Source organism: Anabrus simplex, chromosome 2 (assembly GCF_040414725.1).
Source record: "Anabrus simplex isolate iqAnaSimp1 chromosome 2, ASM4041472v1, whole genome shotgun sequence".
Classification (NCBI taxonomy): Eukaryota; Metazoa; Arthropoda; class Insecta; order Orthoptera; family Tettigoniidae; genus Anabrus; species Anabrus simplex.
The window spans coordinates 726151248-726169743 of record NC_090266.1 but is presented as its reverse complement, the minus strand read 5'-3'; the positions used below and the strand labels follow the sequence as shown (position 1 = coordinate 726169743).

The following is an 18496-nucleotide window of genomic DNA, read 5'->3' as shown; positions in this document are numbered from 1 at the left end:
TCCGGACAAATAAATAAATCAAACAAATAAACTAGTTTTCTTTCTTTTTTGCAATTTGCTTTATGTTGCACTGACACAGATAGGTCTTATCGTGACGATGAGATAGGAAAGGGGCTAAAAGTGGGAAGAATGCGACCGTGACCTTAAATGAGATACAGCCCCAGCATTTGCCTGGTGTGAAAATGGGAAAACCATAGAAAATATTCTTCAGGGCTGAAAACAGTTTGGATTGAACCCACTATCTCTCAAATGCAAGCTCATAGCCACACGACCCTAACCACACAACCACTTGCTAGGTCAAAATAAACTAGTAAATGAAACCAAGCGAAATGTGAAATACCAGCTTTTCCTGGGCTACTCTCCGAAACAACTTATGTGAAATGATTCTCAGTCTTGCCTGTATATCTTCTAATCTCTCATTTTTCCTGAGCTACTCTCCAAAGCAACTTACGTGAACTGACTCACAGTCTTGCTTGTATATTCCCTAACCTCTCTTGTGTAAGAGCCGTTCACCTTCTCTGTTGTTTCTTATTAGTGACGGAACCAGTACAATGCCACTTGTGAACGAGTTGTTGCATGTAACATTTTGATGATACTGTAGAACCAAGAAACTGCCTACGGAATTTTCGAAGGCACCTTTTAACCGTTTTTTCTTCTTCTTGTGCAAATAACACTCGAATAAAAATACTCTCTGCACTGTAGTGTATTTAACCATTGTGATATTAACCTAACAACATGCCTTAAAACTCCAATAGTTGCTAACGGACTGCTGCATCAGTTGTCAAGACTTCTTATCACACCAAGCTCGACATAAGCCATACGGCGCATGCCAAGCTTGACACAAACCATATGGCGCTCACTTGGAGATTGCTGCGACACGTGAGCAGAAATGCGAGGCCTTAAATTATATTCCCTGTACAAGATAGATGACTGTTGAACGTATAATTACCTCATAGTGTTCTTCCAGTGAATCTAACTGATGAGCTATGTTAGGTATAGCTACACCAGGATGAATACTCTTTCTCCTTCTAGAGAAGTTACTTTTTGTCATCATAGGATGAACAGCAAATGGTGAATGTACCCAATGCTTACACTCTTCTCCACCTAGGAAGCATGAAAATAAAATTGTTTTACTCTTTATATGGAAATACAGAAGATATCAGGGTACAGCCTAACACAACTTCAATCTTCTATTTAATAACACAGAGCAACAAACAAAATGTCATTATATGTTTCTCTGCAACTTGCTCCAAATAATGCACACCTTCAGGACAAAAAAAATTGTCCGTTATAGAGGTCTCTGCTCGAGAGAGAGTACGAAATAGGTACCATTAAAAATAAATGGGAACACAACAACACTGTATGTGACAAAAACTCTTCCAAATTAGTGTACAGTACACACTGTACTATATTTAAATAATGTGCTATACTCACATGAGAAAGCTGTAGATATGCTGCTGTAGCTGTGATGTATGGAAGAGACAAAAATGCTTCTACAGAAACCTCTACTGAGCGCACTATACACTACTACCCCACAAATTTATGACTAATATTTGAGTTTTTGAGAAGGTAGGAGGTAGGGACCCTCTTTGGCAACAGCCCTGTCCAGGGAGTGGTGCTCCTGCCTATGTGAGTCCCAGAGCATTCTGAGCCAATGTGTAGCATCTGGTAAGGGTCCCAATTCAAAGTTACGAGTGAAGAACTCAATGAAATGTACAGTGGAGAAGATGGATTTCAGAACAGTGGAGATTGCAGAAGAGGCAGCCCAGAACTCAGGGAATGGTATGAATACACTATTCACCAGCAGCGTTTGTTCCCCATGTTAAGGGCAGCTGTAAGGGCGTCTGTTCCCCATGCCAGGGGGCCCTGAATAATTGCTGGCAGTAGCTCTCAGATGCCTTTGGAAGCGGCAACCCCATTGTAACAATAGCCTAAAATCTTTCTTTATTCGTGTCAGAAGTATCAACTTTACATACAGATATTTTTAAAACATGATATCTACATGCCTACTATACAAATATACAGGTATATTATACAAAGAATCGCAGATAAAGCAACAATTCAAGAGCTAGATGATTATTGGCCAGTATTGGGCGATGTCAATAGCATTGGGGGAGGCTGCAATCAAGCCTTTCATAGTGCACATTGAAGAACAAAAAACACACTGACATAGATGTTGGATTGTCTGCTGTTCTCCGCAATCACAAAGTGATGAACCGCTTGAGAAACTCCACTTCCGCAAATTTACTTTTGTTCTGCCGACTTCTGTACGGAGTCTGTTAAGGGTTTTCCCGATTGTCCACTTCCCCTGGTATCCACATGGAGGACTTTCCTTCGGCTCTATCCAGTTGGAAAGGTGGTTCATTCTTTCTTTCCACATTTTGATCACAATGTCCAAAGTAAAGTAGGGTCTTTAAATGTGGTAGCACACGAATTCATGGACATGTACCGCTCGTCGAACCGAGATTTATCTGTATGTGAGGCTAGGGAATTGCCTGTGGATATTTACGGGGCTGAGATGCTAAGAGATAGGCTATGAAAGCTGTGATGTTATATTGGGAGCTGGGATGATGATGAGATATTGAACCGGCCTGTTAAATGTGAATTTATTTAAGGCTGTAAGTCATATTTGCTGGCCAGATTTGTGTGCTTATCTGTAGCACGGAGAATGTTGTCAGGGCCGGATGTGCCATTTGTTCTTGCCCCAGGTAGTTGGCGACCCTCAATTCAGCTGTACACTGGTCAGAGAAGTTTTTACAAATAGTACCGTTATGTTTGTAATTGCCAAACCACAAAGACCTAGTTAGTTGTTATTTCTGTTGCCAATCAGCTAATTTCCCTGCCATATCAAACGTTACTGCTATGCTGTATCTATGCTACATCCAGTGCCTGGATATGATGGGTTCTTGACCCGACAGCTCTATCAACTTTAGTGTATATATTTTGGGTGCTTCATTTTCCAGGTTTTGTTTATTTCATATTGTGTTTTTGTATGTTGTGTCCAGTGTGTTATTTCTTTGTTGTGATGTTGTCATTTGTTCGATAATGGGGAGACATAGCCCGATGGCTGTTTTTGGGAAGAGGTTCTGACTTAATCTGTGATCATAGGTTCGGACCCATACGGTAGAGTCTGTGACCATTTTGGAAGGGTGATTCAGATGCAGTCCTGAATAAGTATTTTATATGTCTGTGTCCGAGTGATCGGAATATGTATGTAATTTAGGCCAATACTTAGTGGATCAGGTATTACCATCGCATATCATGAACAGTTTAGAAATTGAGCCCTTGGGCGAAGAACTCAGGACTTAACAAAGCGTACAACTACAATAAGTAAATTTAAATTATTCTATGCAACAAGAAACTCTCCTAACATCTCGGGTTCATTATCCGCATTGTTTGTAAACGATTTGCTTGATAATTGTTATTTACATAAAAATGAGTGTGATTTTTCTTTGACTGACACAACCAATGGTCGGTTGTGTTATTTGATTTACTTATTTTTTTGTTTAGTATGGTTTCTTTTTATGTTTTTAGTTTAATAAATCCATTTTACCCAATTTCTCAAGTTCTCATTCACTAGATTTATATGTACGTATTACCTGTATATATGCTTTGGAGTATTTTATAATTAGATATCTTTTTATTTGCTTTTTTACCCTATTCGGACGCACCACACACGTTTGTCATCAGATACCCATTGTTAGAGACGGAAAACTATCGATTGTCTGACATCGATAGTCAGTTCGATAGTGAACGATAGTTTTTTTTTTCGTTATTGGCTTATTTTTCACACTAACAGAAATTGTACAGATGTTTCACTGTTTGGTAGTAACTTTAATATACCAGTTTAAAATTGTGAACTTATATAGATGCCCAAAAGGAAGATACCTGACGTTTGGAAGTGATTTAGGCGTAGTGAGGATGAAAAGTTAGCTAAGTGCAATGGGTATGCAATACTGTAATAGAACCCCTACACCAGAATATCCGTAAATGGAATGATATTAGATCGTTCAGTATTTACAATATTACATTTTTTCCACACGAATGTATGTGCTACATCACCATTGTTTCCGACAAAATATCTTCCTCACATTCATTAGAAATACCAGGTCATCATGTGAAAAATCATTATTACTACTATCAGAATTACCAATATCATTTAGAGATTCATCTTTGATGTAGGCGAGTCACTTATTTTGTCATCAGACAAACATTTCTTCCTTTTCGCGCTCGCCATTTCTGTTTACCTTGTCAGCTGGTGAGTCAAGAGTTTGTATAACTTATAGGCGAGAGAAGATAAGGCAAATTTTAGGCCAAAGGCTTCACGAAAGCAACTGAAAACTCTCCTACCATCCGTTCAGAATGCTGTAAAACATTTTTCCAAAGATATTACTATACCCGAGAAAATGTCGGGCAATCGCAAATGAACACTGCAGCTGAACAAGAATTTCTCGGGCGGTCAAGTTATGGACAAGCGCGTGCAGCTCGAGAATGTCTCGGACGTGCCACTAAATAGATTTATGAGTGATTCCGATTTGAATTTCTGAAATTACATAGCATGAAATAGTTGTAATTTCTACTGAATTTTTTTGTGGATTGTGTTCAGTGAATGTCCTATTTTCATGCATAATGATATGATTCGTTCCACTTTTTGAAAACTATCGATTATTATTGATAGTAGAGCTCATGCTATCGGAAAATATCGATGGCGATTACTATCGATAGTTCGCCGCCTCTACCCATTGTTATCGACTTCGATTGTTGACAGCAGTTCGCGGTGAGATATTGAAAAAATGGCTGACACAAATGATCGTACGATTGAGGAACATTTGCTGGCCACTGTGTGGATTCATGGGCAAAAAATTAGTGGCAAACATATTTAAAATATGAAGGACGATTTCGTAGCACGGTTTTTGAAAGCAGCACCGACAAACAAGAGGTTGTTAGCATGGGAAAAGAAAGCCTTTTTAACAGACACTGCTCATAATGCACCGAGAAGTGGAAGACCATCCACCAGACTTGAACTTCGTGCTGATGTGGAAAAACCTATTGAACAATCTCCGGTCAAATCCATACGGAAAAGTGAGTCAGAGTTGAGGATAGCGGAATAAACCATGAGGAAGCACATCAAAATAGATCTGAAAATGAGGAGGTGGCATCCACTGAGTGTCAATGAATTATCAGATTATGATTTATAGAATAGAATATATTTATTTATCACCTACAGGATGTCCCAATTACAGATGATGTACTAGAAAATTAAACTAAAATCTAAATTAAATAATTAATTAAAAATTAAATTAAATATTATATATACAAATATACATATATATACAAGCAGATATAAATCTTCACATGTTTTCTACAGATTATTTACATAATTTACAAAATTATCACGTTTCACCCTTGAGAAGAACTTTCTGAATTGCAGTGGAAGGGTGGTAAAAAATGTCAAGTGACCCTTCCAGCTGATTTATGGTCCTAAGGGCTTGCATGAACCAAGAATTTTCATGTGCAACCGTCCTACATTTGGGCAGGTGGAATGTACATATCTGCCTTGTTCGTCTGCTTGGAACATGAAGTGAGATCAACCTCAGTATAGCCGGACAGTCCACTTTACTCTTAAAGCATTTAATCACTAACATTGCGTTCACACATTTTAGGCGCATTGCCAGCGTATTCATTCCAAGAATATGGAGAGACGTGTTGATGCTTGTGGTCAGATGCTGCAACAATTCCCAACAATGGCTCAGAAAACAGAAGTCATGTTCAGTGACGAATGTGCGATTTATCGCAGCTCTCGTAGTCACAAAGTTTACTTTTAAGGAAAAGTTAATCCACATATTTTTAAAGAAATCAAGCGAAACCCACCTCACTTCATGATCTGGGCTGAACTGACACAAAGGCATCTGTTTGGCTCATTTTTTTGATCGTTCTGTTAATCAGAACAGTTACCTCTAGACTATTAACGGCTGGCTCATCTCGCAGCTGCAAAATGCAGGAATCTTAGACGTTGTTTGGTTTCAACATGATGGAGCACCGACTCACTTTGCAGTGTCTGTTCGACAATGTCTGAATGCAGTCTTTGGGAATGGCTGGATTGGCAGAGGATTGGACAATGATCCAGCTCCTCTTCCATGGTCACCAAGGAGACCTGATTTAACACCACCCGATAACGCACTCTGGGGAAAAGAGTGAGGAAGCAGGGGTATATTGGAATTGATGATCTGAAAAATGCAGTGCGCGAAGCTTTCCAGGCAGTAACCCCAAGGATGTTGCTTAATATGAGCATCAGAACATGGCGGCGTATTCAACTGTGCAGAGACCGTGAAGGGACACAAACAGATGTGTCAGATGTAAGTAGAAATAAATAATGAGTATATACTTTTATATCATGTCAGTTTGAGTTTAATTTTTTATTGGGGTATACACAGTTTGTGAGGACCCTGTACCTAAAGCTCTCCACAATTTCAAGGTTTGTCCCTTTATTTTTATAATTCATTTCTCTTTCCTTTCTTCTCTAGTCGACACCATTATCTTACTCTTTTTTATGCTGACTTTAATTCCATAATTTTCAATAATCTCACTAAACATGTTGAGTTGTCCTTTTACTTTCCTCTCTGGTTGCTCCCCACACCACAATATCATCTGCAAGCAGCATTACCTTCAGCTCCCTCTCCCAATATTTTACCTCTATCTCCTCCATAACCATTATGAATAACAGTGGTGAGGGCATGATTCTTTGTTATAGTCCAGTTTCATTCCAAAACAACTCTGTTCTCCCCACACGTATCTGGATACTGCTGCAAGAAAGTTTTTCTATCATTTCTTTACCAAATCCTTTCCGTTGCATTACTTTCCATATTTTTGCTCTGGGTACACTATCGTAAGCCTTACCTACATCAAGGAATGCTATCCGTATTCACAATGGTTTCCCGTTAACTATCTCATACTGAAAATTGTGTCTAGCATTAATCTTCCATTTTGGAAACCATATTGCTCTTCTTGTAACTGTTATGTCACCTTTCTTCTAATTCTTTTTTTCTAGCACCCTTCAAATACTTTTGCTACTTGAGATACGAGTGTAATTCTTCGATAATTATCACATACCTTCTTGTCATTTTGTATCAATTTTTCTTTCCAAACAGATCTAAATAGCCTATTCTGCCATTGTAGACCAATAGGTCTTGTTGCTTTTATAATTTCTGCACACAATTCATCCAACCTTGCTTATTTTCCCAATTTCGTACGTTTCACAGCAGTTTCCGCTTTTTCCTTTGTGATTTCACTCTCAGATTCCATCTCCTCACACTCTTCTTCTATCAACTCATCTATGCCCCTTCTCACATTCAGGAGCTGCTGTATACATCCTCTTCCAAATCTTGCATAAATCCATCCCAACCTTTTTTCATGTACTACTTTCTTGCAACTTCTTTTCACTTCCTGATACTTTTTTCCATTTTATCCTGACTTCCGTAATTGCCATGCTTTCTTCTCAATTTTCACTGCTTCTTTTACCCTCTCATTCCACCATGGGATCTCCTTTTCTTTCACTCTTTCAGCTATTTTACCACAAGCACTCTCTGTAAACGCAGTCTCCACTGATTAACATTTAACACCAACATGTTAAATTTAACATGTTACAATTGACATGTATGTTGTGATTGTGTCTTCCAATTGACATTGCACGTTAACTCAGAATGTTGAGGTTAACACTTTTAACGTGTAGGAGTGTTTTCCGCTCCAACTGGAAAACATGTCAAGTCAGTTCGTTGTTCGTGAGATGTCGGCACAGCTTCGGCAACTTCCGTGCTGTTTCCATTCCAACAGATAGCCTAAACGACGTACTTCTCGCAAAGTAGGATTATAGTTACAAGACTCCGCAATACTCATTCTCTTTGTTATAAGACACAAATATAGTACGCGCACCTACGTCGTTCTCTCTGCACTATACCAGTACTAAAATTTATAGTCAGAAATGGAGTGGAGCGAGAAGATTACTCTGGACTTAATTAATGATATAATATAAAGGCCTTGTTTGTGGGATGTCTCATCAAAGGAATACAGAGATAAAGCAAAGAAAGCCGACAGTTTCCAGGAACTCTAAATTATCTATAATTGTTCCCGCTAGTGCATCGAAAAAAAAAAACTAGCGTCCCCCTGCTCCCAGTACAGTCGAGAATTGTTGAAAGTTCAGAAAAATCGGAAGGCGGGGGCGGGAGGGGACGAAGTTTATACTTTAAAGTGGTTCGCATTTCTAAATCATAACAATCATAAGAAGCAACAGTGGCAATAACAAAGGCCAAGAATTTGGAAGGAAGCGATCATGGCCTTAATTAAGGTACAACTCCAGCATTTGCCTGGTGTAAAAATGGGAAACTATGGAAAACCACATTCAGGGATTTGAACCTACTATCTCCCGGATGCAAGCTCACAGCCGCGTGCCCCTAACTGCACGGCCAACTTGCCCAGTAATCCTCTTCATCTGAGTCCCTTGTCCTTGTTTGAAAATACTAGACACCACCTAAATGTATTACCACAAATTGATATAATAACTACCTGTATATAGAAAAAGGAAGTCAAGTTTAACATGTTTATTAAGTGTGGACACAATGTTAAATGAAACTGTATTCAACATTTAAATTGTTGATGGTGTCACCAGTTAACATTTAACACTTTTAACATTTAACATGTTGTTGTTAAATGTTAATCAGTGGAGACCGGCCTTTAGACTTACAAATGATTTCTTGAACATGTCTCATTCCACTTGCATACTCTCCATCTCAGTTCTGGAAATGCGTTATTTCAATTCATATCGGAATTTCTCTTAATTTCCATACTTAAATGTTCTTATAACTTTTTAAAAAAATTTCAATATTTTTCCTACTTTTATGTTTGCTACCACTACTCTATGGTCTCCATCAAAGGCTACTTATGGTAAGGCTGTTACATCTAACAACTGTCTACAATCTGTTCTTTCTGCCAAGAAGTTATCAATTACTCTCTTTATCCTTCTGTTTCCTTATCCATATCTTGTAATCTTTCTACTACTCTGCTTCATGAACCATGTACTACACACACTTAACCCATTTCTCACACACAAAAATCCACCAACTTCTCTTCCTCTTCATTCCTCTTTCCACATCCAAAAGGTCCAATTACTTCTTCCATTCCTTTTCTGCCACATCCCACCATTTCATTAAAGTCTCCCATGACAGTCACTTCCACATCCTTTATTTCCCTCTCTAATATCTCCAGGAATTGGTCCATATATTCTTTTTCTGCATCCAGTCTGGGGTCCAAACACTTAAACACTTGGATGAAATCCTTTACTTCATTCTCTGTCCTTAACTGTATTTTGATTACCAAATTTACTTGTGTATTAGACCCCCCTCGCCCCCCCCCCCCTGGCTTTTTGGGACAAAGAAAATGACAAAAATTAATCCTGCATACAAGACCCCCACCCCAATGTAATTCATTAGAGAAGAACAACGATTCCGCTTTGAAGTGGGTATAAGCCTTACTGCAGCTCTGATTGACATCACATAAATTTGTCAATAGCTTCGTCCATACGACCCGCGCAATGAAAACACGCATCAGTCATGCAGTACATCTGTGTTTCATAGTTAAGAAATGTCGCCTCCGTAGCGTAGGCCTACTGCAGCTCTGAAGACGTCATACAAATAGGTTAATAGTTTCATGTTTGACCTAAGCAATTAAAGCATGCATCAGTCATACTATGTCTGTTTTTGTAGTTAAGAATGTCTGCCAGCGTAATGGTTAGCACAGTTAGCTGCCATTCTCGGGGGGCCTGAATTCAATTCCTGGTACCGTATTGCCAGAGATTTAAGAATGGCAGGAAAGTTGGTATGCAGTAAAAATGGTGCATACAGCTCCCCTTCATTGGGGGCTGCACCACCTTGGAATGAGGAAACTAGTTTACTTTACTTAATAGCAACAACCATGAATATTTCTTAATATAGCAGGCGAGTTCATTAACAAAGTGATTGTTTAATATCTCTTAAATTGGTACAATATAGCCTACATAATCTTTGGAGAGAAGTAGGTTTAAAACGCAATAAAAACAATCCAATCATAACGATTGTTTTACTTGCCAATGTACCTAATAATAATAATAATAATAATAATAATAATAATAATAATAATAATAATGGTATTGATTTTACGTCCCCACTAACTACTTTTACGATTTTCAGAGACACAAAAGAGAACATGCTATGCGCTAATAAAAAAATATGGAGGCAAAGAACATGCGAAATTAAACGTTATGATAATAAAACACATTACCACCACACCTGTAGATATCCATAAATGTGACAAGCTTTGCTGTTATTTACTTTTATTCTTTCCGTTGTGGAACTTAAGACACTAGCCGGGCACTTGGTAGCATACATAACCTAAACAATGTGGTCTCTCTCATCTAAATTACAGCTGTTTAGGTAAATCCTTATGTGATAAATGTAGAGAACAAGCATGAAATATACTTAGAAATAAAGGCCTGGCTTTCAACAGCCACAGTTATCCAAAGAATGCTTCCAGTCACTATGTATTACGTTTGGAAGTACAACTCGTAACATACACTAATTATCAGCTGGTGGGTTGGCACGCTTTTCACAGCATGGCTTCTGCCACACATACACCAACTGGGAATAACAGAGACCATCTCCAGAAACCATTTGCAAAGAGTTTCTCACTGTTTGGCCTCTATAGTATGCAACAAAACTAATTTTTTAAGTTGTAAAAAGACAGGATCTTGAATACATGCGATTGCCATGAAGATGACGTCATTTGGAATGACGACACGCCGGTAGCAGGGAAGTAGGCAGCAAAAGACGACGATAATTCAAATGAAAGCAATGATCAGGTTTACTGTGTGGTAGGCCTACTGCTTAACTGACAGACACAAATGACTGCCATTATGTTCTTTTGTATTAATATTGCATACTGCGATACCTTTATCCCTTTTATCAATGGGGTCGAGTATGTGAGACAAATTTTCGTAGCGAATTTTTACGACTGCATGCCCTTCCTGATGTCAACCTCATCAGAAGAGTTAATGAGATGAAACGAATGACTTGATATAAGAGTAACTATAACTGACTATATTTACTTTATATGTAGGCTAAAAGTCATGTGTTCATCATTTCTTCTTTTTAAATTTAGAAATACAAAAATAGCCAGTAAAACTCAGAACACATTCGTCAAGTCATGTGTTCACAGCACAAAATTTGAGGTTATCACATACTGGACACCCCCTCACTTTTCTTGGCTGTAAATGTGGGGAAAAAAGGGGTCTAATGCGTGAGTAAATACTGTATTCTATCACTTATGTAGTCTCTTTATCTACATTCTAATCTAAAAATCTTGTTGGTTACTATACCCACTCCATTCTTTGCCTTATGTCCTCCACTCTAGTAAAATGTGTATCACTCCTCAACTTTTTCTTTCCTTTTCCTTTCCACTGAAACTCACTCAATCCCATCATAACTATATTCTCCTTGTTAACAATGATGCTTTCACGGCCCGTACTTGTAGACATGATATGGGCTTTTGGGCTTATGCCGTGTCAAGAAAACAAGGTGTAACGATGCACCACGTACGGTGAGCCATTTGGTGACAAATGAATGTACCACCTATACTTCTATTAGTAACGTCTAAATTCAAACCTTCATTATTGCAGAAGTCTTCCTCGTTAACAGTCGAGAAGACGCAGAGCAAAGTTCTCTGCAAAACATAGAGAGTTTCACCTTGTTTTCTTGACATGGCATAATCCCAAAAGCCTGTATCATGTCTATATTCTCCTTCTTCATAAAATCAATTGCCTCTTCTGACTTTCCAGACAGCGACACGAGATTGATTATTGCCACCTTCACAACTTTCTCTACTGGTCGCCCACTTCTCACAGTTCCCCCAGCATTAGAATTGCATGTCGCATCCAGGGAACGCCCTAGCATTTTCCGAGGCTGATTTAAAAGTGCCATTTTCATTTTAGACTGTTATCATGATTGAGTTACCACTCCCAAAGGAATTTTAGAGCTTATGCCAGCAGGTTATCGCGCCGCTCCTAACATGGAGTACAGACACCTTTAGCAGCCAACCCTGCTACTACATGGGTTCCAGTATCATCACCCAATCTGTGAGGACCATCATCCACCTAAGGAAACACAACCGGCAAGACAAGATATGCATAATCGAGGAATAATAGCCCTTTTCTCTCCTTGTAGTATAACTTTTCTGACCAGTTGTCCTAACCACTTAAGTCATTATTTTTCTGGTCATCCCTACTTTCCTACTCGCTTTCCATTCAATGCCAAACTTAGTAACAACCCTGTTCTTAAAACACCTTGATTTTGCAGCTTTCCCTATTACAATATGCTTCTCCTGTTTTCCACTTGTACTTGCACATAACAAGACCGTAAAACATTCCTCCACAACTTTTCTGCCAGTACAAATGCTTCCCTTGAAACACAATATTCTTTTGGGTAAAGCACAGAAAAATAATCCAGTTTCATTGGCATTCAAAATATTCTCTGGAGAATACCCATCTATGATTAAAAGCACTTTTTCTAACCAGTTTTCAAATATCTGTATATTAATACTGGATGATTCTCCATAAATCTCTCTGAAGTTGATACATGCTGTTCTCTTAGTCTCTCTACCCTACCATTCAAGGTGTTGAATTCTCCAATACCTAATTCTGCTGTGAATTCTTATTTATTCTTATTTGTGATAGTCTATTATACCTACCTTTTCTTTTAAAAACTTCCTTGGAGCCATGTTAAAACACACTAACTTACTAACATAAAACTGAACACATCAAAAGCCTACAAGTCAACTGAGAAGTAACGTGAAAATGAAAGTACAAATTCCAGCATTGTCAAATATTTCAGACAACAGAACTACTACAGGTGAGAGCATTGTTTAGTGTTGCCTTCCATGAATGTGTACAATGTGCACCTCAAGTTCTGGTAACTGCAATTCTTGGCAGTACCATCTGTGCAAAGAGTACTGTGCTACTGCAGTACTTTCATACAAAATCAGCGCATGCACAAATTTAGTTCAAAACAACTGTCCGTTTAGGAGAGTTTTATTAATTGAAGTTTGCAGAGGCTATGGTGTGTCCACGTCCATGTCCATCACAGACGGTTTCCATATAGAAGGAGTAAATTACTCTTGCACAACACGGTACTTTATCATGGACCTAGAAACTTGTCCGCTTGTCAGAGGTGACCCTTAACCCGTTAAGTGGGGAGCGAGCTCTTCCTCTTTACACACTACGGTGGGGAGGCGTTTTCATCATTATTTATTTTTTTAAATACTTGGATTTATGCATTCCGACGTGTATCTATCTAACATTACTTGTATATTGTGACAATAAGACACATAAATTTCGATACTGCACTGCATATTCACGATAAAGAATGATTTTTAAGCACGACGTTTTTTAGTGCAACATACGCATAAGTCTCATATTTCCAGTTTTTTTCTCTTATGGGCATTGTAATAGATACTTTCCAAAACTTGTACATAAGCAGTAAACATTTACGAATCAAACTGTCATTGTAGTCCCACAAGCACTATAATATATTGTTATACTGTACTATTATTACACTGTTGAAGAATATAAAAATGATCAGAGAAAAATGTACTCACCGAATATGTACTTTCTTCTCTTGTTCTGGATATGAAACTGCCGAGTCACTAATTTCACTGAGAGATTTTCACTATATATCCACACGCAGTGGCGGTGTCAATGGGGGGGGGGGGGTAGTGCTCCTCCACATTTTGGGGAAAAATAACATTTTTATTGCATTTTAGCTGTATAAAAAAGAAATTAAATTCGCAATTCAAATGTACAGTAGGTTCTACCATTTTGTTTCTAATTTCTTTATCACCCAGTCGCCGTCACTGTCTACACGCACGCACACACACGAGTTTACACAATTAAGGACACTATTCACAATACACGTTCAATGGACGCCTCTCAGTTCACATTTTAGCGGTGTGGTACACTCCAAAACAAGGAGCCGGGCACAGTGCTACATCGCAGATTTTGCAGCAGTGCTGTGTCTCCTTTCTTTTATTATTTGCATTGCAAACAACACATCTCTTGCTTGCAATGGGTTTCGTCTTTGAGGGGGCATTGAAATCCGGGAAGTGCCTTCCCGAGAATCGATCCGAAGGGTCATTTGACAGTGACACTAATGATCTGACTGGCTGGGCTTCAGCAGGGGTTGATTTATCATACTTGTCAAAAAGCTTCTGGATAACGTGCATACGAAATTGTAAGTGAGTGAATTTTCCTCCATGTTTTTGATAAATAACGAAGGAATTGAACATTGTTATGTCTAACAAATGCCTGAAAATCTTTTCGTAGAATTTCTTGATTCGCTTTCGGGCTGTACTGTACGGGACCATACACTGATCAGATAAATCGACCCCACCCATTGAGTCATTGTAATCTATACACATGACAGGCTTTTCTACTGTGTCCCCTTTCCTGTTTTTCATAGTGCGCATTTCGGCATCATGTATGCTACTTAGCATACACACATCCCTCTTGTCTTTCCACTTGAGAGCAATGAGTTTGTTACGATAAGCAAACGCAACTTCCCCCTTTTTTAGTTTCTTCCCCATAACATCTTTTGGGAGATTTTTTCTGTTCGGTCTTACGGTGCCTACAGCATCTGTCTGAAGGTCATTGAGCAGGTCAAATAGCTCCGGACTACTGTAGTAATTATCCACAGCTATTAGATAACCTTTATTCAGCAGACCTTCGGCCAGTGTAAATACAACTTTGGAAGGCTTAGTGTACTCAGAAATATCTATTCCACAAACTTCATTTACCAGATCAGTTTCCTTTCCCGTATACCATAGGAGGTTCCACACATACCCAGATTTAGCTTCACATAACTTATAAGATTCCATACCAAAGCGCGATCATTTCTTCGGTATGTATACCTTCCATACCAGTCTACCTTTCCACAATAACAGGCTCTCATCGATAGATAGGTGATCGTCTGGAGTATATGCGGTTCTGAATTTTGATAATAGGTCGTCAAGAACTGGCTTCACTTTATACAATTTGGGATGAACCTGTCTATTATATGCTTCATTGTCCGCAAAATGCAAAAATTTAAGTAAAAGGAAAAATCGTTTCTCAGACATAATTTCATAAAATACAGGAGTAGCTAACAGTTTATTACGAGAAAAGTAATGGGACTAATTTTGGCTTCTGAACAATACCCTGCAGTAATAAGATTCCTAAAAAAAGTTTTATTTCATTTTTGTTAGTGGGTACCCAGTCTCTCTCACGACTTCTTCTTTTCACTTTTGCCATCAACGAATTTGAGGTAATTGTTTGCTGAGCATACAGATTTGTTTGCTGTGCAATAAAATCCTAAAGTCCGTCATCTAAAAAAAATTCGTAAATTTCTTCGGGCTGTTTCTTATCTAAAAGTTCACCCTGTATTCCAGCATTGTAATTTATTGGAAATCTTGCTCGCTTACAACCCCACACATCCCATTCACCCTGTACAGCAGCAGGATTACCGTTATTCGCAGACTCAGTTTCACTGCTTTCACTGGAACTCGAACTCCGCACCAATTGAACCGGTCTTGGAACACTACTAGAAAAGCTACTTCCCGGAATATTTACTAATAACGGAGATTCATCGTCACTTTCCGAGCTGAAGTCACTACAACTTTCATCTTCGCTATTTTCAAGGATATCACGAATAGTACAATCACTTGGAATATCCCTCGCCCTTTTCAACATACTGTAATACGATATAAAACAAAATAAAACTCTAACACATTTCAAAAACGCAAAAGGAACACACTGAAGCTTCTGTTTATCGCGAACTTAGTACAGCGCAGGGCCAGTCATGCGGTCTACTGACAAATGCACGGGCTGAATGTGATGCGGCGCTTAAGCGATTTTTGCACTGAACAAATACAGACAAAACAGATAGGGGATTCCCTGTCGCAATACCGTTCTTACTACGTAGTTAAAAAAAATCGTAGAGATGACAGCACCTTCCAAAGCATGTGAGGAAAGTTTCAAGGCCCGCGCCTAATACTGAAGATAAGAAAAAAATAAAAACAGTCGCGCGTCTGGAGCCGCATCACCCACCCTAGCGCAGAGTTTGAAGTGCGGATGGAGCTGCAAGCCCTGCTCTACGGGTTAAGACAGATTTCACTGTATAAGGTTTTAGGAATTACAAAAAGAACTGGTGTTTTACCTTGCAGCATTAGGAGGGTGGGAGATAGGATTTATATCACTTAACTATAACAAGCATTAAAGAAAAGTATATCACCTATTCTATCACAAAAAAAGTAACAAACCTTACTACTGTCCCCACCAACCAAATATATTTGACCACCAATATAATAAGTGACATTGTTGTTACATTTTTGTTACATTTTCAGGAAAATAAAAATACAGTTTAATAATAATGGTATTTGTTTTGTGTCCGACTAATTGCTTTTCAGGTTCTTGGAGAAGCCAAGGTGCTGGAATTTTGTCTCACGGGATTCTTTTATGAGCCAGTAAATCTACCAACACAAGGCTGTTATGTTTGAGAACCTGCCAACTTGAATTCAGACAGCCAGCACTTCTACCATCTGAGCCACTAAGCCAAGCAAAATATGGCATAATCTTTGTTAGAGACAAGATATCACATTAATTCGTTGATGAAGTTATATCCGTTTTTAAGTTCACTATAATCAATAGTACTTCAGTATTCTCTCATTTTTACATGGCCAGATCCACTACCCATCTCCAATGAGTTACACATCGTACTAGAAATTTCATTATTGCATAAATTTTATTTTAAATTAGGTTGAAAAGTTCCTTAGCAAAGGGTTTGTCTTCAACGTCTTTTTTTTCATTTATTTTACTATAGCCTTCTTACATAAATTCTTCCACTACTTTAGTATTTCTTGTATGACTTACTACATACTGTAATGAGGCTTAAAACAAGATGAAATATTCTACACTACACTGCAATGATAAGACATTCAAATTAAAAGTAATTTGTAGTACACACTCACTCACTCACTCACCCACTCGCTCTCTCTCTCTCTCTCTCTCACTACACTAGCACTTACCCAACAACTGTACACATATTGGGACAAACAGTGACACCCACGATACCAAACTGAAACACTTAATAAAAAAAACAGAGTGGCAGCTATCCATATTTAGGCCTATCACCTGCCATTAAGAACTGTACCTAAACAAAAAGGAATAATAATACAACAAGAATGCTCAAACAACATTCAAGGTAACAAAAATGGTGTAATATAAGAAATTAATAAAAATATTACTCCCTTTCTTTCTCAGATTTTCAACACATTCATGAGTTTTCACATTTCTATTTTTTTTAAATGTTTAACACACTTGTTGTGTCTGAGGCATTCATATACGATTTTACAAGCATTCCACTTCTTAAATGGGGCACTAGCATAATGTAATAAGTGGTACAAGGGCATTTCTTGTATGCAATTTCATGAGAATTTCACAGTAAGAATGGAAACTTTTTCCCTCTTTACCTTACAATTACTCACTAGCACTCGGTCTCTGAGAGAAAATACTCCGAATACACCCTTCTATTTATAACCTATCATGGCAGACAGAGGGTAACATGGAAAATAACAGTAGAAAATAATTTAATACATGCATAGCCAAAAATATCATGCATCAAGTAGTTGTTGGAATCACATGAAACTTGATATGGTACGGGAGATTGTAACAATGTAAGTAAATGAGTACAACATCAAAGCAAGAGGATACTTTATTGCAGAAAACTGAACGCTTGATGGAAGACTAGTACCCTGTGGGTCCATCTTTAGCTTGGATAAAAGGTATGATACGAACGGGAATGGAGGCATAGAGGTTTTATACAGTATCCTCTAACATATATGCTGCAACTGGTTCTCTAGACCACGTTAACTCCAAGATTGCCGAAGTTGGTGCCCTAGGTGGTCCCAGACATTATTAATGGGCAATATATATGACAAAGCGGGCAAGAAAATGTGGCAACGTTGCGGAAGGAATCATGTAATACTCTTGCTGTGTGCAGCCGAGCATTATCCAGCTAGAAAATACCTCTTGGAAGCCCTCCCATGAAGGACAGATGCAGTTACAAGATGTTGTTCACATATTGCTGTGCTGTCAATGTCTCTTGTATCACAATTAGGGGTGACTGACTGTCATATGGTATGGCACCCCCCAGCCTAGTACACCAGCAGTGGGGATGGGGTGTCATAATATAGCAAAGGCAGGATTGAGGGACTTACCACGAGGCCTCCAGATAAAAACACAGCCATCATCAGTGCACAAAGAGAAAGTAGATTCATCACTAAATACAACTCGGTTCCACTCCATAGCAATCCTGGTTTGTCTTTCATGATATGATCATAACAGAGATGACAAGGTCTGGGTGTCAATGACAGTACATGTAATGAATGC

General features: G+C 38.5%; 1 protein-coding gene across 1 annotated transcript in view; it reads right to left on the bottom strand.

Moving 5' to 3' along the window:
- The window catches only part of cos (kinesin-like protein costa), a 248599-nt gene that overhangs the window by 199974 nt on the left and 30129 nt on the right, over nucleotides 1-18496 (bottom strand). The window contains exon 6 of the mRNA XM_068225849.1: nucleotides 950-1104. Coding sequence (XP_068081950.1) covers nucleotides 950-1104 — 155 coding nt within the window. The remainder of the gene's footprint in view (nucleotides 1-949; nucleotides 1105-18496) is intronic.